This window comes from Haemorhous mexicanus, chromosome 10, assembly GCF_027477595.1.
Source record: "Haemorhous mexicanus isolate bHaeMex1 chromosome 10, bHaeMex1.pri, whole genome shotgun sequence".
In the NCBI taxonomy this organism is placed as follows: domain Eukaryota; kingdom Metazoa; phylum Chordata; class Aves; order Passeriformes; family Fringillidae; genus Haemorhous; species Haemorhous mexicanus.
Window position 1 is genome coordinate 21,931,217 of NC_082350.1, and position 25,735 is coordinate 21,956,951.

Here is a 25,735-nt window from a genome sequence, read left to right on the forward strand (position 1 = left end):
AACGTAGAATCAAACCTTCTGGGGGAGGTAGATGAGATCTGGGGCTGCTTAACACATCACCTGCTAGCAGGCAGGAGCAACAAGAAATGCAATTAATTAACTGAGTCTGTGTCTGGCAAGTGGCACATGTGTGTGCTGGAAATGAGCGTGGCCTGGCATCCAACACACCCCATAAGGGAAATAAAACCGTGTGAAAACGAGCTCGAGGGGCATCTCCTGCAAGCCACTGAAACCCTGAGCACAGCCAGCTCTGGGGGCACCACAACAATACACCTGAAGGGAAGCAGGTGGTGGTTCAGAGCAAGCCAGGCTGTTCCAGGTTGTCCCAGGGCCCAGCAAGGGCAGCAGGAGCACAAGCACCTTGTCCAGCAGAGACAAAGCCCTGAGAGATGCTGCCAAGGTCAAGGAGACCCAAGGCGATCTGCCCAGTAACTGCGTGTCCCATAAATTTCTTTACTCAACAGATTTATTTCTTCACAGCCATTAATACATAATGCAGTTTCAGTGAAGGAAAAAAAACCAAAAAAAAACTGTGGTGGAAAGCAAACAGCCACTGCTTCAGTGACAGCTCGCTCCACTACAAACACTGCTGCTGCTTGCAAGTCTGACTTTTGTATTTAGTCACTCCTTTTTAAACAGAAGTTATTGTTAACTTCTCACAAACAACCTGCATTATGGCAAACCTGCAAGAAAGTGGAGGGAACTGTAGCTCGGGAGGAAGAAGTCAGCCAGGACCTGGGGCAAATACCAACAACACCCCTAAAAATGACTGAGACCTCAGCCCAGCTGTGCATGGTGACCTCTCTGGTGTTTGAATTTGGCTTCAAAAGAAATGTTCAATGCTCAGAAGGAAGCTCAACAGTGTTTTACAACCTTCTCCTTGTTACCATCCCTTTGCTGCTAAGGACAAGGCTCCTACCCCATTGAGGAGCTGCATCTTTTCCTCATTTATGAAAAGTTCCTTCTGGTCTTGGGCTTCTACTTGAAAAGTTCATTTTAGGGCTCCACTAGAAGCAATCCTTAAAAATAAAAATAATCTATAGTAGCAGAGCTAGATGGACACATTTTGGTGTTGGATTCTTTTTTTAGAGCTCAGAAGCAAGGTGTTTGTTCTTTAAAGTTTTACAAACAGGAGCAACCTTTATGTGAAACAGTGTGCCTAGCCCTTGTCTGGAAAAACAGGAGGGAACAATAGACAAGAGTGAAAGGATTTTTTATTTTTAAAGGATATTGAGAGTAAGTGAACAGGATGTAAATTCAAATGCTTGGTTCATAGTCTTTAAATAAAAGCAACATGAGGAGGTAACACAGTGTTAATACCATCAGAGAACAAAACCAGAATGTCTTAATAGTTAATAAATCAGAATCAAAGAGAAATATGTTATGAAAACATCAACACAGTTCAGTGTGAATCCATTTTTTTCCTGGAATGCTGAAGTGACTATGGTCAGATGGATCTGTATGCAGCAGCTTCACTTCCCAAAGCATGGCCTACTCATGAAAAAAGTGTGGAGTACTTCCAGTGCTCATCTTACAGGAACTGAAGAAACACCAGTTGCTTGAGTCAAATTTTTTAATTACCTCAGATATCCTACTTTTATACATAAGCACTTCCAGGCTTGCTATCCATACAGAAATACAGATCATAAACTCATTTCTGTCTCTTACTACAGCAATGGCAACAACACAATGAAAAATACTGTTCAAAAAGCCCTCTCATAGTCCAAGATAAAATCTATAATAAAATATTTAGAAACCCCTGAAAAACACAACTACAGAGGTGACTGTGAAATTCTTGAACTACACTGTATATTTACTTCAAAATCTTTCACATTTATTCTCATATAATTGAAGAGTTGGTATTTAAGTGACATTCAAATCATACTAACTCACCTGACATGATAATCTGTTGCTGGCCTAAGGTCCTTCAGGTGATATTCTAATTCTTCTCCACTACAGGAAAGAAATCCCAACCAAACAAATCAATAAATTATGAAAAGCAATATCCCACTTAGCACAGCTAGTGATTTTCTAGAGATATTATTTGAAAGAAGAAAAATAATCCCTCAGAAGAGAAACTGTAGAAACCATACACCAACAATTTGTCAACACACTTCACGTTTCCTGAAAACTTCATAAAGCTCCACATACACAGAAGAAAAGAATATATCACAGCAATTTATTCAGTAAACTAAATATATGGGTTTATTTCAATGCTACCTCATATTTTGCTGATATTTGTATAAAGCTCATTGTGGTTTTCAACCCTCCCAGAGCCGAAAAGAGCGAAACCCAAACATTATTGTTGTAGTTTCTGCTTATTCCCTATTCAAAATACTTCATACACAGTGACCCATTGAACTTCAGAGGAAGAAGCAGTGTTTCTTGCACAACTGTTCCACTTATTGCTCCCTCCTCCAGAACCACACTCCCTGTGAGGACCACAGCAAGGAGACATTTAATTAACACTCAAACAGCTGGACCCAGCTCTCTTTCAATACCAAGACAACTTAAAGCAAAGTGGTTTAGACATTTTAAGAAATAACCAGCATACAATCTAGAAATTTCAAAAGCAGCCAGCATAGTTAGGGCTATTCTTTTTCCTTCTGGCTTGTTTGCTGGTACATGAACACTGGGCTCAGTCATGTGTTGCCAAATCTGTGAAGATTAAGGTACGGGTCAGTGCTTAATAAGTAATAGCCATCTCATGTAAGAGCTTGGCTTATTCATGATTTTATTAAAATATGGGGAACAAGAAAGCTCTCAATTTAGCATAAAGAAATATTTCATAGCTAGCTGGACAAATACAGGGAGATGTCTCAAAATTAATAGAACAAAATCCACCAGAAAGCACATGCATGCTGGGTCGCTAGAAATCCACCAGCAAGCCTTCTATTTTTTATTTCATATAATACAATGCTCTGCAAATCCAGTTTTTCCCCTCTGAAACGAGTGCACCTCCTTCCAAAGACAATGTATTCAACATATTGCAGACTCTCTTTTGCCTATAGTAATAATAATTACTGCTGCTCCTGATGGAACATACCACACCAAGCTAAAGGCTGCACTCTGGCCAGCAGCAGGAGACACATCACCACCAGCAGCTTTAAAACAGATGCACAACATTTCATAACCAGGAGAAAATGTGCAGCCATCAAGCACAAGAAGTACTAGAAAGTGTCCTTCCCACTTTAAAAGCTCAGCAGCACACACTTGACTATGGAGATGCTCACATTGGCTCACAAACAGCTGCTGTAAATGCCAGAAAAAAGAAAGAGTAAAATCAGGCAGCCTTTCCCTGGTTAATACACCCTTTTTGTATTATCCAAGAGCTGCCTTCAGCATACCAAGAGGAATACCCTAATTCACAGGACATCTTAAGAAAGGAGATGGTTTGGTCTCGAGAGGTAATTCCTTAAATGCTCTATCACCTGGACTTTATTTAATGAGACTTGGGAAGGATTAGCTATTTCACAATAGCCAAGGTCACATCTCCAAATTCTCTTTCCTAGACGTCATTAGTGGGGAAAAAGAAAGGCATAACACCATATGTGCTTGATCACAGAGTGAGCTCAGAGGATCACTGCAAGGAGACACAGAGAAATCCCTCAGAATTTTTACTGAAGCCTGCTGAGAGCCAAGTGTTTGGGTTTTTCTGGGGAGCCTCTGTAACCTACTGACTGCTCCCCTCCCTCCTCTGCTCATCTAAGACACCACAAAGCAACAAAGTCCTCACATTTTTCTCGTTAGCTGAAATAACAAGATTTTACTCTTCTAAATTCTGCAAGCCCACACAAAATCAGCCCATTAGGAAGGCAGCTCTCCTGCCTGCATGGTGTACACGAAAGGTTTTGACATTTAACATAAAAGAAAAAGTAACCTTTTCACTGGCAATGGGAGTGATGGCATTGCAGGCAGGATGTGCCACGTGCCAGGGAGGTGGGATGAGGTGACAATTAGGGACCTTGTGACATGCACTCCACCAGATCCCTGCAAGCTCCTCTGGTGAGGAAACATGCCTTTCTTCTGTGACTGATGGACATGCCAGGATACACCCCAAAAAGCTCAGAGGATTTACTCCTAATGAAACAAAAAAGTGTAAAAATGCTGGTTTTTACCTGTAAATGATCTTGTATTTTCCATCCCTCCCTTTATCTGATAAGGCAACCTCGTAGGTACAGGTGTAAGGCAAACCGTTGTTGTGTCTATCTGCATTGAGAAGGCCAGTGGGAGGTGACCAGGAAAGCAAAACTGCTCTTGCTTGAATATTTGTAACCTATAAAAGAACCATCAGTTAATCTGAAATCCGAGGAAAAACCACTATTCTGTAAGCATTTGCTTCTTGCTTGCATCTTCACAATCCATTTCTTGCAAAACGGAAATTTGTGAGCTAGAGTTGAAAAGTAAAGGGTCAGAAATGATCAACAACACAAACCAAAACACAGATTCGTGGCAAAAAGTGATCTGTAACAGATGAGGAATACAGAGAGAGGTTCCCCTGCAGGGAACTGGCTCATCACTGTCTGAGCATCCAGCAAAGGATGCCTCTGGAGGTACCTGCTGCTGTGGCCATTCCCAAAAGTGACCTGGAACTAAGTGGAACAAAGACTTCAACTTACAGATTGTTTTATGCACAACTATTTTGCTGAAGTTTTTGTTGGTGAGCTTTTTCAGTGAAACTCTGATGGCTTTTTCAGTCATCCTGGTCGTTCTTGCCACTTGAAACCACTATAACTCAACAGCCAGTAAGTAGAAAAACCCAATTCAACCTGAAAATTTATGTTGGCTCAAAAGCACAAGGGAAAATCTTAGTGGAAGTCCAACCTGTCAGTTAAAAACTACATTGCAAATCAATCACTTTGTGCCTTGATAGAAGGACTGTGTGTGATCTGCAGTCACCACTGCGTGCAACAGCCCCATGGCAGAGGGGTAGGGGATTGTTTTTAATAAAAGATGGAAGAAGTACCTCAAACTCCTGCACCAAACCGATTTTATCACCCCACCAGCGCCACTGTATTCTTCTGGAGAGTTAGGTTCACACAGCTTGCAGAACTAGCATCACCTTGCTCACCAGGAGAGCCACTGGCACATCAGCTGCCCACAGCCAGCAGCAGCTTCCCAGAGAGCAGCCTTCTGTTTGTTTTCAGGCCAAGAAAGAAGAATAAAATATCCCCCCTGCTACTGTCTAAAAAGAAAAATACATAAAAAGGAATAGCTGCACTGGTTATCTGGGAAAGGCAGCACATTTTCACACTAGTCTGCTGAAATATCCCAGGGAAGCCTCAAAGCCTCCAAAAACCTCAAATGCTCTGCCACCAACTCTCCACTTTTCATCAGGAAAATAATGGTGTTTTTCCTTCTTAATTGTAGTGAATATATAAATAATATTTTTTTTAGTTAGCCTCCATATGGAGGAATCAAAGACTGAGGGTTTATATTCTTTATTTTTCCTATGCAACAAATTTCACTGCATCTATAATTTTGACAGATTTTTGCAACACAAAGAGCAAGATGTTGTTATTTCAGAAGGTGTAACATGAATGCTGCAGGTGCTCAGTTACACATTTCCTAACTTTTGTTGAGACAAGTGAAACCCCTTACCCACAAATTACTTGGGAATGAAAGTATCAGCAATCAGCTTTCAGGGACTGCTTGTTTACAAATCCAGCTTCTGGATACCTTTATATAATGGAGAATATTTACCCTCTCCTGTGGAAACACATTGCTTCCAGCTGATGAGCACTGCAACTGTTGTGTCTGATACCCATATAGCAACCAGATTCTTTCTGAGCAAGTCATAAATCCATTTTTAACAGCCTGACAAGTAGGTGACACCATGAAATGTCTCATCATAAACGCCATGATCTCAAAAGTTAGAGATTTTAATTTATAGCAGCACATTTAAGTCTTGCCAAAATAAGAAAACCTTTGTTCAAGCTAATGTGAAAAATAAGTTATAAGGCAAGAAGGTTTAAGCAGCATCAAGCTTTCTTTGTAAAAAACGTGGATGTGCAAATTGGTTTATGAATTTTTATGGCATTTGTTGCTTTCATGGCATTTTCTTATATTTTTCTGATGCTATGAAATCAATGTTTATTTTAAAATCTTGGAGCAGTTAACCCTGACACAGGATAAGATACCTTTTAAGAATCTTGAATGATTCAAGATAAATAAGTTAATTTTTTTGAGATATACACATATATGTATATACACATGCATATGTAAATGAAATTGGAGCAAAGATACGTAAGAGCTAAAAATCTGCATTTAAAATAATATTTTGATCAAAAAGCTGATTAACAAGATCCAAATAAATTTTAGGGTTTTTTAACAGACTATGCCAGCTCAGCCCATCAACATGCAGTTTCTTTTATTATGGAAATATGCTTGCATAATTGTTTTTCATAAATTCAGACAGACTTGGAGCTGGAGGCATGCTATGCTGCCAATGTTCTATTGAAATGTTTTTCTATGACTACTCCCAAGGACACACGTATATATTCCACATACGGCCAGACTCTGGCCCTCCACGAACTTCAGCAATCTGTAAAAAGTTAGGTCTTGGGTTTCTTAAAATAAGAGAAAGTATCTTGTGGGCTAACTGCTAGAAACTGTCAGGCTGTTATTCTGAAGCCAGCAGAGGATAAAAGTCCAGACCCAGTTGCTAAGCTGCTGCAGCTACAGCATTAATTTCAGAGGGAAGGAGCACCCAGAGCAGCTTGCCTGGAGCTCATAGGTACACAGCAACTGCTGCTGCAGGTTTAAAAATAAACACCAGAAATGGTTAAATACCAGTCTTAGCTGCACTGAGCACACACAGCAAGTTCGGGAAAGCAAGTGAGGGGTCACTGTCTGCAAGATAAGTCAGAAAAGGCAAATCTATTCCCTCCCTGGGCTGTGCACGTCAGCTGGGAATGGATTTATTTGTGTGGCTGGAGATAAAGCTATCTGCTGCTCCCTGACCAACAGGCTGATACCATATCACAGTCACCTGCCAATATCTCCTTTCATGGCCAAAGCCACCATTTAGTTTACCAAGGAACTCCTACCTGGAGCAGGAAGTACTAGCTTTGCTGTGAAAAAAGCTTAGTTAAATAAGTGGGGTTGTGATATGTTGAGAATAACAAGCAAGCACTTGTAAAACAGTTCAGTATCTTTACCTCCAATTCTTCTAACTCCCACAAACACCTTTCCAAAGGTACAGACCTGCACAGTCCTCTCCAGGCTGTAAGGAATAGCCCAGCTACCACCATGATGGTGGGCTGAATGGCCCTTCTGAACTTGCAGACAGAAATACCTCACCATCACTTAGAACAGCTGATTGCTCATTAACAGTGCACTAATTCCATCTGACAAAATATAAGCAGCCAGAGCATCTCTTCCCAGGCTGGGCAGGTAAACCTTTGTGCTGCCTCCAAGTTCCCCCAGCCTGTCTCATCTGTCCCCAAAATCACTGTGCCTGCTTTGAAGAGGGCTGGCTTGGCCTTTTAGCTGAGACCTAACAAAAGCTTCTCCCACAAGGAGTTCTGTACATCTGGTGAAAAGCAGAGTTAATTAGTTTCTGAAAACTTCTCCGTTTACACAGTAAATGCCTCCTTTCTGCTCTATCAAAACTCGGTGGTGTAAATAATTATTCCATAAAAGCCCCTGGGAAAGAATCCAACTCCTGCACCACTTCAATAAGGTTACAAGACTGATGAGTATCGGCCCTTGCCGTCTTTCAGGTAATGAAAAATGTTTCTGTACAACTTTCATTATCTTTCAAATTCCGGGTTAGCATTCACAGGCATCGTGTGGTTCGGGGGCTCATTGTGTGTGTGAGAACTACACTGCAAGCAACATTCATTTACTCCCTCCAGGGCACGGCTTGAAAGGCTTGGGGGTCAAATGAATTCACACTTATTACTGGGTTGAGATTCTGCTTTTAAATTATGGCTCTAATCCTGCAATTTTAGGCAAAAACCCCAGTGATTAAATATGAGTTTCACTGCAGAGCGAGTCAGCAGGAGCAGGCTGCCTTTTGGAAAGCCAGGCTGATGTTTGAGCTGGGGTTTGACAGAGCCCTGGTGATTCCCCATGGGGGGGATGTCCCCCCAAGCCCCTTGGCTGTCAGATGCAGCCATTTCACAAACCCAGAGTCAAGTTTCCCTCCCCTCACCGAGGAATTTGTTTCTGAGAATGATTACTTTGTCTGTGATAATGTGAATTAAAAACATATTTCAGCTAACACAAACCCATGGGGGATTAAAACCAAAAGGTGCCTTTTAAAATTATGGCTGTTAAAGGGACAAAGCTCTGATTAAATTTACAGCTTGGCTGCACACCTCTCAAACAGGTAGCAATATCCATTATTGAAAAAAGACCTTTCATGAAGTAAAAACTTTAAAATGGTGTATACTGTGTACTCAGAGAGGTACCTGTATGATCCAGACACCTCCCAGTGATAGCTCTCCTGCAGGAGCTGCTCACAAGGCTAAACACTTTGGATGGCTTCATCCCCCCTTGGATGCAGAGGGCTGCCCACTTGGATAAATCAAGCCCATGTGCTGCAGACACAGCACTTGTCACTGACTCACCATGGTGTTCTTTTCCTTTACATTGTTTTATTTTTCATTTTGAATATGCATAAGATTTGCCAAGCAACATGGCCAAGATGACTATTTATGCATAATAAGATATATTTCTATCAGAAGTAATGTTGACTATACACACACAGAACCATTCACAGCAATTCATGATTTGTGAGAGTCCTGTGAGTTTAATTACTCACAAATGTCAAAGTTACAGAGAGAGAATAATAGATAATCTCCAACCTCACCTCAGTAAATGTCATTATTATTGAACCAGCATTTGCCATGGTTTGGAATTTTTTTTAATCCCATTTTTGGCATTATTAAAGGAAAATTATTTTTGTCTGTTTTTCATTTTTTTGCTTATTTCTGCTTTAAGGTTCTGGTTACCATAAATTTAATTGTCCAGATCTCAGAATCCTGCAAATTGCTCTAATAGCTTCTCTTTCTACCTCTAAGGATAAAAATATGAAACAACACATTTTTCTTGTCAGCTCCCTGGATTTTTGTAAAGCACCTACCTGGCTGTGGCTATTGACCAAATGAGTTTTGTACCAAGGACTCAGTTGGTCCTTGGTACAAAAATACTGACTCCCTCTGTACAACAACTCTGTGCTAAGTGCACTTTCTTCCCTTCTGAGCACCCTGAAACTCTTCAGCTCAGTATTGTCACTTGTTTCCACACCAGTGATTTCCTCCTTGTGGACAGAGCTCAGGCTGGTGTTTGTCATCTCTGCAGGCCTGGCTTAGAACCAGCTCCTGCCCATGCCAGGACACCAGCACCTACTGATGGAGCAACTGAACACCAACACCTTTTGTATTTATTCAGAGCAAAAGCATCCATCAGAAGAGAGTCCAAAAGCTCAGCCTGGCTCTCCCTGAGCTCTGCCACTCCTGCAGCCCAGGCTGCCACTGCAGAACATCTCTGGATCAGCCTCCATCAGCTGAACCAAGTCTTCCCACGAGCTTTCCACCAGTATTTTTCATTTATTTGCTTATTTGTGCCCTGTCTCCCCAGCTGGACAGGGAGAGGCCTGAGCTCTGGAGAGCACAGGAGATGGGCTGGGGTTTTTTTGGGATTTCTGCCTCCCTCTGCCCCATGACTGCTTCTCCAAGTGCTGGCTTGGGCTGTTCATTCAGACCCACAGTGCTCCTCTGGCTTTCATCTGACACACCAAACTAGGAAAGGGCTTAAAACCAGATTTATTAATAACCTCACCTGACTGCAGTCACACTCAGCATTAGGGTTATTTACAGGGTGATTCAATTCCATCATAATTTACAGGCTTTTATGGCTCAGACAAACACAGACTATAGTAATTTGCCATTGAATAATAGAATTAGCTTAATTTAATCATGATTAAAGACATAAATTGCTCATGACAAAATTAAACCCAGGGGAGAGGGGGGTAAGAGCTATGCAAGTCACCCCAGTGCACTGAGTTCCCCATTACAGTATGAATACTGGGAATTGTCCTCTGGAAACAGACAACTGGTGCAATTCCTAGAGTGGGCAGAGCCCTCAAACACCCATGAGCACAAAAGATCCTTCAGATTTATATCCCACTAAAATGAGTTAGTGGCAGCAATCTGCTAAGGGAAGAAATCAGAGGTGCTCCCCTGTGAAATCACCAGTGTGTTGTGACACAATCTACTTTTCACATTTGCTATTGTACATTGGTGTGGCAATTTGGGATCACATACCTGTGGTTTCTCCATTCCAGAAAGAATGTCTTGAACCCTTTTTGTTTCTGAATCAAATTCTGTAAAAGAGAGAATGTGGAAAGAGGAAGAGAAATAAATTACCAAAATTAAACAAAAATTTCAGTTCCATAAATAAAAATAGGGGAGGGAGACAGACATTACAACACGAGTATCAGTTGCCTTGTGAATTTAAAGCATGCAATCACATGGATTAATAATACAAAAAATTAAAAGAAAAAAAGGAGGGAATGAAACTCCCAGTAATTGCAGATATTCAGAAATCTGAGACCATTTGTAGAGGTGTCCTCCACAAACAATGCAATTAATTGTGATCTGCATTCAGAGAGTAAAACCAGGCTGCTGTTTCCTGAACTCAGCTGTGAAGGAAGCCCAGGAGTTTCTCAGTTCCTGCTGAAGCTAACCCTGGTTTGTTACCCAAACCCCCCCCTCAGTCCAGTAGTGCAGACTGGGCTGTCCCTCTGCCCACCAGGGCTCTGGAGAGGACAAGTGTCCTTGTCCCATGCAGGGAAAACCCAGGGGAGCCACACAGGAGCCTGCCCTGAGCCCCAGCACCCACCCTGCAGCCACCTGCCCTAAAACTGGGTAATGCCCAAGGCTCTTCTACAGCCACCTTCCAACTGGAGGCAATGAAGTGATGCCAGTAAACTCCAGAGTCTGAGCAGCAGCAATCCATCCTCCCTGCCTGAGCCTCGTGCCTGGCACAGCAGCTCCTGCAGGGGCTGCACAGAGGCTCCTACAGAAATGCTCCCCCTAAATTAGAGGGATCATTGTGCAGAAGAGGCCATCCTCTGAGCAGTGCAATCAGCCTTTCCCTCATCCTCCCCCTCAAAACAATCTTGAGGTGAAACATCAGCTCAGAGTAATGAGGTGACACAAAGCAGCTTTATTCCTTTTGGACCATAGCACACAGAGGCCTCACTTTCCACTACAGTATTCTCTAATGGAAAACCAGGAACATATTTTCCTTTTTTTTTTTTTTTTTTGATTTTTCTTCTTTAAAATGTTAATGCAAAATGTTTGCTCACCAAAGCAGAAGAACATATCTCACCTAAAGCAAAATGAGCCAGACGTCCTTGGCACAGGAAACAAAAAACATTAATAAACAGGTGGGATCAGATCAACAGCTTTCACTAATGATTCCCCCAAAACCTGACCTACTTCTCCTAGCCCAAGAATGTGTCTTTATTTTTGTCTGTGACCTGCTAAAAAAAAGTAGATCATCTTTTTACAAATTCCATGTGCTGGACTGCCAAAAAATAGAACTGGCTGAATGCTGATGGCAGAATTCCAGTGTAAATGCCCATCTCTCCCTACAAGAATGCACCTTGGTGTGGACTGGGAATGACAGATCTCCTGCTGCACACATTCCTGGATTCCTTTTAGTCTCAGCCACTTGGAAAAGAAAGGAGTAGTAATATTTCAGGAGAAGTTGAGGATAGCAAGACTGTTGTTTTTCCATAGCAGATAACCCTCAGAGTGTATTATAAAGAGTATAAACTGGCAGGATTGAGCCAGAATATGATAATATTGATTTCAAAATTTCACAGATGGACTAAAATGGCTAAGGAAAAGGCTGAGATGCTGATCCAAGTGAAAATGTCAAAATTTGGGGTGTTTCAGAATGCAGGGTTCCTTTCAGCATCAGTAAAGAAGTTGAACTGTGCCACAAAAGCCGGAGGCAGATCTGCACAGTGTGGAGATCCTGCAGGCTTATCTTGAAGGGATGCTAATCAGAAGCAGCTTCTGCAGCTCTGAGTGTAACAAAAAAGCTGCTACTATTTTATCAAAAGTTTCTGGTTATTATGTCACCCCTAATTACAACCCCCAGAAGCTGAGCGTGAATCACTCTCAACCCTAAATCCCAAACATGTGGACTGAATTTTCTTCCCTCTCTCTGCTTTCTAGCAAGGATGCTCTGTCACACTGAGCAGGAGAGGAAAACAAACCCTGAAGCCCAAAGAAATCTCATTTCCCTCTGCCATGAAAGGTGATTGCTTTGTACAGTAACTCCCACCCTCTGCAGGTCAGGGCTGAGGGTTCAAACTGCTCCAGGCACAGGAACTGGCTCCAAGACTTAAGGGAGGTGGGCATGCCCAGCAAATAAATAAAAGTTTAATTACTTCAATCAAACTCCTCAATGAAGTGTCCCACTCAGGGAATTTTTTACACTAGTGTCCCAATTATGCACCTTCACACGGAGAGGGCTTTGGGAACCAGATATAGAGGCCTTGGGTGATTACAGATATGTGGACATTTATAGGTCAGTATGGACATTTATGTCACCAAGTCTTTATACAGATAAGCTGGAGGTGGAAAAAGACAATTCTTCTTCAAAGGCTTTGGGGAGAAGGAGAGAGGGAATGGGATACATATAACAAATAATGCCCTGAAAATAAAGCAAATACTAAAGGCAGAAAGCAATAAACAACCACAAGTGATGTCTATAATAGCATCAGAGAACTGCACAGGTTGAAAAGGGACCTCAGGAGTGGTTAGCAAGAATTACAGTATTTACAGTATTTCAAACACTTAGCTTCCCATTTCAAGAGCCATTATAAAAAAAAATCTCGGGCTTCTCTGGATGGCTGACTTCCTTTCTGTAATAAACATGATTATTCACAGTCTCCTGAGCTAGACTAAGCTAAGGAGAAGAGACCTGTCCCAAATCCCTCCCTCAGCAGGGAAGTTGCTCTGACCTGCCAATCTCTGAGTATCAAGCTCAACATCTTCCTTCCAAGCCAGCAAAGAGCAGAAAGCCTTCTGAAAACAAAGACAACAGAGAAGGAAAGAAACCATCTGATATGCTCTATCTGATAACACAGAGCTGCTGGAAAGCCTTTCCTCCTGGCTTCTGTTGTCACTCAGCAGCCACCAAGGACTATATTCTAAATTAGGTCACTGGAGCATTTAGGGACAGGGAGCATCTGCTGGACATCCCAGATGCAGTGGTGGAAAAGTGGGCAAAAACAGCAGCAAGAAATGGGCAAGTCTTGATGTAAACCAGGCAGGTCAGGTTCAAAAGAAATACCTAGAACTGCTCAGGAAAGGTGGTGGGTGGCTGAGCATGACTCATCTACCTGGGACTAATTGTCCCTGAATAACAGACTTGCATTTTAATCTTTGTCTCTTCCTCTTCCTCAGCTGATTGAGCACTGAGCACCTGACAGGAAGACAGAAAATCTGTATGGCAACCCCCCCAAAGGCTGGGGCTTGCAGGGGGAGGCAGCAGGAGCTGCTTTCCTCCTTTGCCACAGGGAACAGGAGCTCAGCCACGTCAAGGAAGAGCCCAACCAACACTTCAGGTCATTGTCCCATTTTAACTTTTTCTCTCAACATCTGTTCCCCACATCTGTCATGGCAAAACTCTTCCTCCTAGGAGAAAGCAGGGGGTGGGGATGAATTCCTTGTGAACGCTCCACGGGGTCCTCTGAGGGACAGTACAAAAATCTGAGTTACCCTGCTAATCTCACTGTCTGAGAGACATTTTAGCACTCTCAGCATTAGGTTCTAATTCCCAGGTTGTGGGTTCTCTAGATCCAGTGTTTCAGACTAATCTTTTATTGCAGGAAAGCCAGCTGAAAGACCTGGACCACATCAAGCTCTCTTTTTTTCAGAGTTTTGAATCATAAACAAAACTCTATGGATACAACCAGGAGTAAATGCCCCTAAAAGCTAAACAATTTTTCAGCAGCTGTTTGGTGCTAACAGGGTTTCAGTGTCAAGCCTTGCTGAACTAAAGCCTTTTATTCTATGCTTCTGTTAGCCTGTGTCTATGTTCCTTTCTGCACGTACAGCACAAATATAATTTTCAGACCTTTCCAACCATATTTTTAAACACCAAGCCCAGCTTTAAAAAACAGGGGAAAAAATGTCAGTTCAAGGTAAGCTTGAAGTTTCCATCAATAGTTTACATGTTTGCATGAACAGCAGCTGTGTATGTAAATGGTTTGAAATAGCTAAAAGCTCTAAACTAATTAAGATTTTCCCATTGCAAATACACATTTTAGGTTTGTTCTGCATTCTTTCCTTCGAAGAGAGGAAAAGGTCCAGCTCAAGACTTAGCTTCTGGCCACAGAAAGTATTTACTGTTTCAACAGCCTTTCCATTCCAAGGGAATGACATCAGCACTAGCACTTTGCAAACTCTGAGTCTAATTCTCAAGCAGATCTCCACGCTCTCAGATATGCCAGTCATAACATGACATGCTTTCTCAGAATTTGTTCCAGATTTATCGGGGCTGTGACCGGCTTTAATGCTGGGAAAGATCTTTCATCAGTCACGTACAGCACAACCTACAGCCCCCGAGAAAATGAGCTCTTCAAACACAGCCCGCCTCCTTTGTGAGCTGCCTGCCCGTGTCAAAGCTTAAGACACCAAGAAGAACACATCCAGACTTTCAGGGCATTGCAGAAATGTAAGTTAATAAGCCCCTTGCACAAGAACCAACCTAAAGCTGCAGATGTCACGCAGCAGCTGAGTCACAGGACCAGAGGGAACGTGACACAGCCACCGAGTCCATCCTCCTACACCGAGACATGATCATCTACACCCAAGCCACTTCTCTGAGATGAGAATTTAATAAATTAAATAAATGACCTCCTGGCCCATGATCATGGTCATCTCCAAACTTCTCAGCTAGAACTACCACAGTATCTAACTCTTCACCTCAGGGAAGATCATCTCAACTCTCCCTGCTGCATCAGAAACTTATTCCTTCTTTCCTGCACAACTGCCCCAGGCGAGTTCATCACCCCTTCCTTTGTTGCCACCTTTCAAATATTTGCAGGAATTTCTTGCTTTAACAAAACAAGCTCATTTCTCTATACCTGTCTGTAAGAGACCCCACCTGCTGCTGTTCTCTGTTTTTTAAATTAGTTTTCATCCTTCTGAGGATATGGCACAGCCCTGCCCAGCGCAGGTCCTGGCAGCACCAGAACTAAGGACCCATTTACAGAGCTTGCTTAGAAGTTTACTCCTCTCTTTGTCTACAGAATAACTTGATTCATGGGGTTTGTAATCTCCTATTCCTCCCAGAATTACCACCTAATTAAAAAACCAGCAGGTCTGAGAACAACTAGCTGCAGCAAAGTAGATGGCTCTTGCCTTGAACAACCTTTTTCTTTGAAGGCCATTACAGAGCTCTCCTCCTGTCTGGTCATCATTCCCTGACCCATCAAGCACTCTCAAAACTATCAAAGCCTGATATGGACTATAATTTAATAAGCCTCAATCCTTATTCCATCCTTCAAGCCCTTAATGAAAATATTGAATAAAATTAGAGCTAGGACAAATTCCTGCCTAATCCAGTTTGATGCAGCTCTCCAGTCTGTCAGGGAGGCAGCTCAGGACAGGGCAGGGTCATGGATAAACTGCCAGGCTACAGATGTGACACTGGGAGGGGCAAATCCTGTGTCACACTGAACACACAGGGCTTTAAAAAACTCTTCTCAGCTGGAAAGAACAGGAGCCCTTCAGAATAAAAAACTTGTGAAAAAAAAAAATTTCTACTCAAAACAGTCAATCACACCATGTGAACCTATAATACACCAAGGAAGATTATTAATTAAGCCTGGATGAGATTTCTAAATGTTAAATAGTTCAAATTTCTGTTCATTACATGAAAGCTAATAAAAAACATCAATGATAAAACACAACTACAGCTCCCCTGACAAAGGTAAAGAGATTGATGTTATGCAACTTTAGATACAATTGTTAAAATGTGTTTTAATTCTTTAAAAATTGCCATGTATGAGTGTAGCACAATTTTTCCATTTCTAAGTGCCTTCCTACTGTTGCTATCTGATTTCTCCTGCTAACATACATTTATTAATGTCTAGGAGCTTATCCTTCATTATTTATCCTTAAAGACCAAACTATATACAGTAGCAAAAAACAAACAAAAAACCCACCAAACAAACAAACAAACAAAAAAAAAACCAAAAAAAGGCAAAAAACCCCACAACAACAACAACAAGGCACATTTTCAGATCTAAAATCAGAAAAATCAAATCTCTAGTCATACTGATTCACTGATTCAATAAAGCAAAGGATGACTGAAGTGCTTTGCCTCTGTGATTTAGGCAGGAATTTAATCCCATGCTTCAGAGATGTCCTGGCCACAGTCCATATCTATTGACCTGCTGGCTTCACCTGGACTGCTTCAGCATCCTATTGTCCATGGGACAGGATACTCCAAAATACCTGGAGTGCAAATCCACCGCTCATCCTTCTCTAACCAAAGGCACTTCCTATCACATCTGATCAGGATCAGATTTGGGAACATTCAGATGTACAAAATGAAGTCACCTGGGCTAAAAAAGTGTTTTAAAAGTAAATGTAAGGGCATCCAATCCTCCCTGCCCCCCCTTATTGTTTGGATCTCTGTTTTTCCTCTGTTTGCTACTGATCTTATTTTCCTTCCTCCATCCATTGGAATGGAGGAAGGAAAATAAGATCAGTAGCAACCAGCAAGGGAAATAAAAGGCTGGATGCAAGGGACAAATGGAGGATAAGTGACATGTTGGGTTTGTTTTTCTCTGCTTCTTCGCTGCTACTGCTGGAAGACAGCAAAAACAACTCCTACTTTACTGGCTGGAGATCTGAGTGAATTCCTACCGTGAACAGGCAGTTGGTCCATTAGAAGGCAGAAAAGGCTTTCTTAGTAAAATACAGCAGCCCCCCATCTCCATCACATCCATGTGACATCGTGAGCGAGCACTTTGTACATCTCCCAAAGCAGATAACAGAGGCAGAGCACTGGGGATGGCTGCAGCTGGCTGGGCTTGAAGGAACACCAAACCAAACAATGACATAACCCACAGAAACAGAGGAAGCCCAAGCTGAATCTGCTGGAACAACAAACCACTTATAGGACCTCCTCTTGGAGCACTCTCTTTTCATCATTTCGACCTGCTTTAGCTTATTTTCTCTGTCAAAATATTTTTTTCTTTTTATTTTCGGCAGCTTCCCTTCTGCTATGCTGTTACAGCAGCTCGCATGCTATGTGGGGTTATGAAGACAATAAAAGCTTTGCAGATTAAACCAAGCAGTGCCCACCCCTCCATCTTTTGGTCAAGTATTTGACAAAGAGACTGGAAGTCCCTCCTAAAACTTTCCTGGAGCTCCTGACTCCTACTTTGCAGGTAGGAGGCTGATGTTGTGTTCTCACTACAAACTTGGCCAACAAACACTAACCTTTTCCCAGGAACAATGATGTTCTTCACACACCTTGGAGTTTTGTACAACAGTTGGGATGCATGGAATTTCCTTATGCTTAATTCCTTCCATTTATTTCTGTGCTGCTTCATGGTTTGTCCTTCTCAATACTCCTCACTCCCTGTGACTGCCTGTCCAGCCTTTGCCACACTCAAGGCTTGGTCTCCAGGCTGAGGAACCCAGTGGTCACTCAGGAAGGGATGTAACTTCTGCAGAGCTGCACCTTGCTGTCAGCAGCACCCCAGGCTGCCCCAGGTGACATGGCCAGAAAAACTCCACAGGCTTCCCCAGCTCAAAGCAGGAGCAGGGGATGGTCAGCAGCATGGCTGAGATACCCATGCTTCTTAAAATGTGAAACTGGCTCAAAAGGATGTCTGACACCAGCCATGATATTACAGCACCTGGCATTTACAGAGAGATTTCCCCTCCCTTCAGTCCTGGCACCTGACTGTCACAGCCAGGCAAAGCAGGAGCCTGAGTACCATGAACATCCAGTAAAGGAGGCTCACAACTCCTCCTTGCACTGACAAAAAGCACAAGTCTGACAGCACCAAGGATAAGTCTCTCTTCCCAGCTGAGTCACTGACAGCTCCACTGCATCCCACCACAGGTGTGGCTTTGTCACTCCTGAGTGTCCCTGCTGGGACAGCCACCCCACGTCCTGCTGGGGCAGAGCTGAGCCCCGCACTCTCCAAGAACTGAGGTGGAAAGCACAGTCCCTAATGAACACAGAGGGACAAGTTTCCAGTGTGCCATTTTAAACTGGCTTTTAAAATCCTGTGTCTGCTGCCCCATGCCAGTGAGGAAATACTTTTCTCTGAAATACCATCCCCAGTGTAAGGGGACAATGGCCAGTATTGAACACAAAACAAAACTTACTTCTTCTTGATGTTCAAAAATATGACCATAGGCAATTCTGGCCATAAACCCTTTGCTAATCTGCCTATTACACAATAAGAGCATTTTCCTGATCAAACACAAAACTAGCAAAATAACCTGCAGAACTGCGTATTTGCACAGAAAAACAATCACACAGCTCAGCCAAAACAGACTCCATAGGAGTTCCAAACTTGCTGGGGATTAAACAGAGCTCTTCAGCCAAAATTAACAACTTCCTTGGCAGTGAACCTCATAAAGCCACCGAGTTTGCTACAACAATAGGAAGGCAGCAGAGCACTTCCCCAGTGAAGAGGCACAGCAGAACCTATCATGGACTAAAAAAAATTTAAGAAAATAACTGCAGGCCAAATTTTGCCCTCAGTCACAACTCCTCAACCTTGCTTGAATCAAAGAAGAAATGCCTTCTTTAGATTTCATGGTGGGCAATGCCAAGTGCTGTGGGATGCTGGGTTTGAGCAATAACCACTATTTCAGTCTCAGGAACAGAGTCAGAGCAAAGCAAGCTATTCATCCTCAGTGAGAAAGTAAGCAGGGAAAACTTGCCCTAAAACAGGATAAAAGTCCAAAGTGTGTCATCTTCATCTTTTCACTGTTCTTGATTTTTGTCTAAGCATTTACATTAAAGCAGAAATTTTATTTCTATGCACTACTTACACTATTTGCACATCTTTAAAAGATGTTAGATTCCAGAGGAATAAAAGTTGGGGCTTTTTTTTTTTTTTTTTTTTTTAAATACAACCAGTCCAAATCATGGTGCTAGAAAGGCAAAGATTTTTCATGAAGCCTGCACTGGGATTTTTCAGTGGCAACCTAGCGAGGGGCTGCAGTTGCAACATTCTCTAAATGACCCCCAACCTAAGCTCTTCTGTCACCAATGTAAATTACTGACCTATTTTTCCAGATGAAAAGTATGATACAATGAAATTGCAGTGAGTGGTGGAAGAGCTCGCAGGAATTCCAGAAACCAAGTAACATCTTTCTCTTTCCACTCAGCCCAGGCGCCACAGCTGAGAGATGGGGGAAGGCAAAGAGCTTCCCCTCCCTTCTTTAAATCAACCCAAACACCTCCAGACTGACAGCAGAACAGAAATAAATTATCTTCCTCATGACAGATGACAATCAACTGACTCAAGCAATCCCAGCCTAAATTGTTTTGCAGTCATGTCTGAAGGATGAACTGTGACTATATGAGCTAGAAGGATATTGAACAGAACGTTTAATAAAGACTGGGGGCTAAATTTATAAAATGCAGAAGTCAAAAAGGCTGATGTAATCTTATCTGTGCCCTCTCATGCCTGAGATGGGAAGAATGAGTTCAAGAATGTTTAAAAAACCTGATATATAATGTCTGTACCAACTTCCTACTAGTGAGCTGAAAGAAGTGCATGGGCAATTAGCAGTCCTGTATGGGACAAGGCCAAAATGTGATCTTGGATATTGGCATAACCCATTTCACCACTAAGAAACTTTCCAGATATTTAAAATATTTCACAGAAATATCCACCTGATTACTGCTTGCTGGGGAGGATTTAACAAAGCTACAGGAATTTCAGCTCATTCTGGATTTCATTGCTGAGATGAAATTCAGGGACATGTCACATGAACTGCAGTAAATCAAAGCAGCTGCTTCTAAGCACAGCTCCTTAGAGGGGAAAAGAAAAACAAGGAAAAAAAAAAACAATACAAAAACCAAACTCAAGCTTCAGGACAACATCTTTTATAGCAAACCTTGGAGAAAATTGAAATGGCTGCTTCTTTTTAGAACAGTGTTTAACCTTTCTGTTAACTGCAACACTCAAAGCATCACCCTGCACTAAGATTCCTCCTCCCCTTAAAAGCAAATACACTGAAGGTCACAAAAACTTCAGAAATCAAATTCCACCCTTCCTCAGAAAAGGAGGAGTAACCGATGGGGTTTGAAGCACAGCCTAAGAGAGTCAGTAAACAAATCCCATTAACTTCAGGGGGACATGAAATTTCATTTCACCACCTTTGCAAATCCAGCTGGAAACACAGACGGACATTGTTCAGAACATCTGGCTATACAAATAAGTGTTGTTCATTAAATCATTAGACTTAAACACGTTTTGTTTTTTATAGTCTGGAGGGAGGAAATGTTCTACCTCTTCCTATAAATACTCTCTCCCTTTTGGCTCCATGTCCCATATATTGCCAAATAAGGGAATCACAGTTCCCTTCCTTTGTCGGTGGTCCATGTTATCTCCTCCTAACTGGTGAGGATACACTGCTTATCTTGCTCTGAAGCTCTCAGATCTTGGTGTAACTCTTCTCCCCATCACAGGCATTTCATCAGTGAGCATTTAAGCAGGATTAAAATGTACTTTGTATGATTTTTTTTTTTTTTTTTTTGCTGTTGGGTGGGTACCCATAAATTATGTAAACTCCTAGGAAAAAGGTTCGGATTTCAGTCTTCTGGATTTGACTGTCAGTTGCAGCAGAAGCTGCAAATTCCTGAGATAATATGAAGATCCTTTGGGGGAAGAGGTTGTGCCTTACGTCATTCAGCACTGACTTCCTGATAAATGATGGAGCAGACAGTTTAGCCAGCTCACTCTGCCAAGGAGATCCTGCTGGCAAAATGAGGCAAGGGAGGGATAAAGCAGATGGGAATAAAAATATGAGAGCCTACAGAAACTGATCAGGATTTGGAAAAACAGCTTTGAGGTAAAACACCAGCCACTGCCAAAAGGGTTTATGAGCCCTAATAAGGTCAAACACGAGCCCTGGAGCCAGATTCCCTCATTCTTTGCTAGATATGCCCTACATGTTCCTCAGTGGACTTTGAGCTGTGTTTCCTGTAGCTGGCACCCTTAGGAAGATCAGGGAGCTTCTAATGAGATTTATTTTGTCACAACTGCTGTGATGAGACTGAAAAATGTAACCAAAACTGTGGTGACCCATGCTGTTCCATGGATAGCTGAGAGCCATGAATGCCCAGATCACCAGCTCCCAGAGCACCTCATAACCACACTGGATCATTTGTATCCACACTGCCCTGGTGTTCTCTTGCATTTTCAGGTACAAAAAGTCTGAACAAAACCAAGTTTGAGGCATTTCCATTCGCCTTTAAAAACAGCTGACATGGGAGAATATTGTGCAATTAAATTAGGAGATGCTCCCACTTAGCTGATGAAGAGAATCCCTTATCTACAACTTCTGGTGCCAAAGTTATGAAGCTGGTTCTTTAGTCTTTCAAGATAAGTGCATAAAAATAGAGTGCATCTCCTCTCTCCCTGTGTCAGCCCTTCCCAGCTTGCAGAGCTCTGTGCTGTGAAAGAAGGGAGGACTGCCCTGGCATTCAGGCTTCCCATAAACTTTGGGTTTGTTCCTGCAGTATGGATACAGCAAGAGAATACCTCCCTGTTTGTGACAGGTCACATGCAGACAAGATTTCACAGGCTGGCAAATTCCTGGAAATTATCTGCACACAGGCAACTTCTGGGAAAGAGTTGGTCAAGATGCCTGAGAAGGAAGCACCCCCAGGCAGATCAAAGCAGAACACTGCTGGGTTTGGAACTGGGCAAAGCTGTGGCAGAGGCAGGGAGGGCAATGGGCATGGACTTGCTTTCCAGCACCATCTGTGATATTTAGCTTTTACCCTTCTCCATCAAAGCCCCCATGATTTAAGTTAAGCTTCAAGACAGCAGAGGAAACAGATTTGTTTCTCTCCCTCAACAGAGTGGATTTCAGCCATGCTGGATAAACATTTTAGGCATTCTTTCTGCTGAAGAAAAGTCCCAAATTAAGGCTGATCTGGATAAATTCTTGCAGGCACACAGAACTTGGGAATGTACTCTACCTGAACCCTGCAATATGTTTCCAATACAGCCATCAGTCTATATAAACCTCACTTAAGTGGTTATTTCATGTGACTTTTAGGCAAAAATATTATTTAGTGAGACTCTGTGTGGCCTCTGTGTGGTACACAACAGTGTATCTGACACTCATAATCACTTTGTTTACTGCCTGAACGAGCTGTTCACAGCCCATAATTTTAGAGAAAATACCAAAGATAAAGACTGCTGAAGAAGCAGGCATACTTCCAAATAGAAACAAACAAAAGCACAAGCTCAGTCATGATGTGGGAGATAAGGTCAAGGCACGAGAATATCACACTGGAAATTCTGGGTGTCACAAATGAACACTGGTTTCTCAAGTTCAGACTCTGCCCTAATTAAGGCATCCTATTTCCTCTCATGCATTAAAACTTACAGGAAAACAGCACAGAGCACAAAAAATCTATTTCTAATGAGATGTAAGTCTGAAGAATTCAGACAAGTAGTATTAATGGCTAAAACTTAAAAAAATGCAGTAGGAACAGTAACACCATTTAGATTTCATGTTTGATGCTGATCTATCCTCTCAAGATTCCACACATCCTGGTTCCACTAAATATTATGTTTCATGTTGCATTATTTGGTATAACACTAAAATTCACTCAACCTGACAGATATATTTTACTCTTCTGTGTGTTTTTTTCAGTGCTATTAATAAAATCACTGTGTCAGTTTTGACAGATTGTTTTCAGGACACAATCTTATTGAAACTCCTTATTTTATAGAAGCAGGTACATTTAGGGACACCAGAGAAGCTGCATTTAACATAGGAGTATTTTGTATAGCAGCAGAAAAAACATTTATGACCAATTTTGTCTGCAGAACATTTCTACACTGGTATAACAAATGTCTATTAGCATGTACCAGATCATCAGTTCCCAGCTAAAAAACCATAAAATTTACATGTATTGCCAGTGTTTCTCAGCCTCTTTGCTTACATGGACCAAAAGTGATGAAACTACTCTTCTAAGCTTTTAAATCTAGAGGATATACAGGCACAGATAAATGTATGACTCAATAAGCAAAATAGATTCAGGACCAAAATAGAAAAGAATTGACAGGATCTAGAATGAGTAAGAAGAGGAACTTCGCCTTGTTCCTGTCTGCACTGAATCACAGCTCCTACAATTTACCTTTAATTCACAGGCTCTGGATTAAAACAACAACTTGATACAGTTAAAAAAATAGAAAAAAACCCACACTTTTTCCTAAGTATACTTAAATGTTACATGGAAGATTGAGAGACAACAGGATGGGGCTGTACCAAGAACACATCAGCTCTGGTTTTTCATCCCTCACCCACTCTTGCAGAGCACATCCCATCCCATTCTGGGATACCTGAGGGTACTTCTTCACCTCACAACTTCTGCTCTGCCAAGTACTTACTTTGAAATGTTTTCAAATTAAAACCTCCATTGTTAGGAAGTGTTCCTGCCAAGCTCATTTTCTGTGTATTGCCAATGCCTTGTCCTCAAAGAAATGAGCACACAGAGCTACCCACATCTCCTGAGAAACTACTAGCAGCAGCAATCTGAAGCCATGGTTTTCACCTTTCAGAGGAGCTGGAGACTGCTTCAGTGCACAAAATCAGATTTACAGAACCTCCACAATAGGAAAGCACCACCTCTGAGGCTCGCACACATATGATAATGGAAGCTGATGATCTGTCAATAGTCTGCAACAGCTCTTTGAACTATCAATTGATTCTCGTGCTTTTTCCTCCCTTCTCCACTTGTAAAGCACATCAATGCCACAGAGCAGTGAAGTGCACACCAAAGTCAGTGTTCCTCACTGGGAAAGCAAATGTGCTTTTCAAAACTTAGATGAGTTCACAGTCAACAGGTCAGCGAGAAAACACCAAAGGACTGGGCAGGACTGGACCCTCCCTGGTGCCTGCCAGGTCTGGATGCTGCTGGAAGAGCCAGGAGCAGCCTGTGGGATGTGTTCAACCTTGCAGGCTCCTCCTCAGCATCATCTTCATCACACTCCTGGGCTAGAAGGGCTGATCTGAAGCCAGATCTTCTCAAATGAGGACAAAACCTTGTTTAGGAACACTGTGTCAATGGCACACACCAGCCTGGAGGCAGTTCCCTGCCCAGGCTGGTCTGTTTGTCCTGGCACCCAGCTCCCACCCAGCTCCTGCACAGGATGCACACAACAATCCATCGCCCACTTCCCACTTTTACCCATTTCATGTGGTTTACTTTTGGCTGTATTACACTCTACAAACTTCAAAAAGGATTAAAAAAAAAAAAAGATTTTATCTATTTGAACAGAGGGGGGAAAAAAAAAGATGCTTTATAAGGAAATAGGCAAAGGCATTGTCAGAATGCTCAAAACTGCTTATGTTCCCACAGTACTTGCAGCCACACACACAATTTCTTGAACTACCAGATCAGTGCATGACCAAGAAGGGAGCCACTGAGTGCATGAGAAGGAAGTGACTCAGACTGAAATTCATAAAGGACAGCATGAATGGGACAGGATTTCCGCTTACAGCTCTTTTTACATGGCAAGGCTCCTTTACAAAAAAAAAAAAAAACCAACCCACAAAAAACCCAACCCTGCTCTCTCCTATTCCAGTCAGTTTTTAAAACAGCTCTGTGGAAAAGCTACAATATGGATTTTAAATCAGAATCCCCATCTCATACGTCCAAGCCTTCTACCTGTACAGAACACCACCCATCATCCTACCAGAAACAGAAGAATTGCTTAATTTTCAGTCAATTATAAGCAATCAGTTTGGTTTTTTTCTTTTTTTCCTTAAAACAGCCTATTTCCAACATAACTAGAAATTTTTATTTACAAGTGCACCGCCCAACACAGCATGATGCAGTCAATGGAAAAGGTCAGAATTGCACATATATCCCCAATCTGAAACCATAAATTTCCTAGTAAAAAGAGGATGTTGCTGTTATAAAACCACCCTGGAATAAGGGTGCATTATAGAAGCAAAAACTTATTTTTAATGTACCACCATGTTGTACAGAGTGCAGAGGTGCACAGGCTGGATCCACAACTGGAGAGGTGACTGAACAATAATTTAACAATAATCCAGAGTAACTTACTTAATTTCAGTACTGATTATATTCAGAACTGATGATCTATAACCCTATTTCTTCTACCACTGGTGAAGCAGATTTTTGGGGAACCCTTCCTTCTTTTAATACTGGAAGGAAGCTGGCAATTATTAATACATGGCAGAATTACTCAAATTTCATGGGCATAATACATGAAATGAGAATAGATTTGGATGGAAAAGTACATTTTTAAGTTAAATATCACACATACTGTGATTTTTCAGGGAAAAGGGTTGAGTTGCCCTTGCATTGTACACTGGACATTTTCTTCAATATAATTCACAGGATCCCAAAATGGTTTGGGATGGACCTTAAAGATGTTCTTGTTCCACCCCCTGCCATGGGCAGAGACACCTTCCACTATCCCAGGCTGCTCCCAGCCCCATCC

The 25,735-nt window shown here is 42.0% G+C and overlaps 1 protein-coding gene across 7 annotated transcripts in view; it reads right to left on the reverse strand.

Annotated features, from left to right (window-relative positions):
- FNDC3B (fibronectin type III domain containing 3B) overlaps positions 1-25,735 on the reverse strand; it is a 184,649-nt gene that overhangs the window by 54,896 nt on the left and 104,018 nt on the right. For all 7 annotated transcript variants that reach the window (XM_059855764.1, XM_059855765.1, XM_059855769.1 and 4 more), the window contains exons 7-9: positions 10,275-10,333; positions 4,119-4,276; positions 1,894-1,953 (exon numbers count right to left, since the gene is read on the reverse strand). In XM_059855764.1, the coding sequence (XP_059711747.1) occupies positions 1,894-1,953; positions 4,119-4,276; positions 10,275-10,333 (277 nt within the window). The remainder of the gene's footprint in view (positions 1-1,893; positions 1,954-4,118; positions 4,277-10,274; positions 10,334-25,735) is intronic.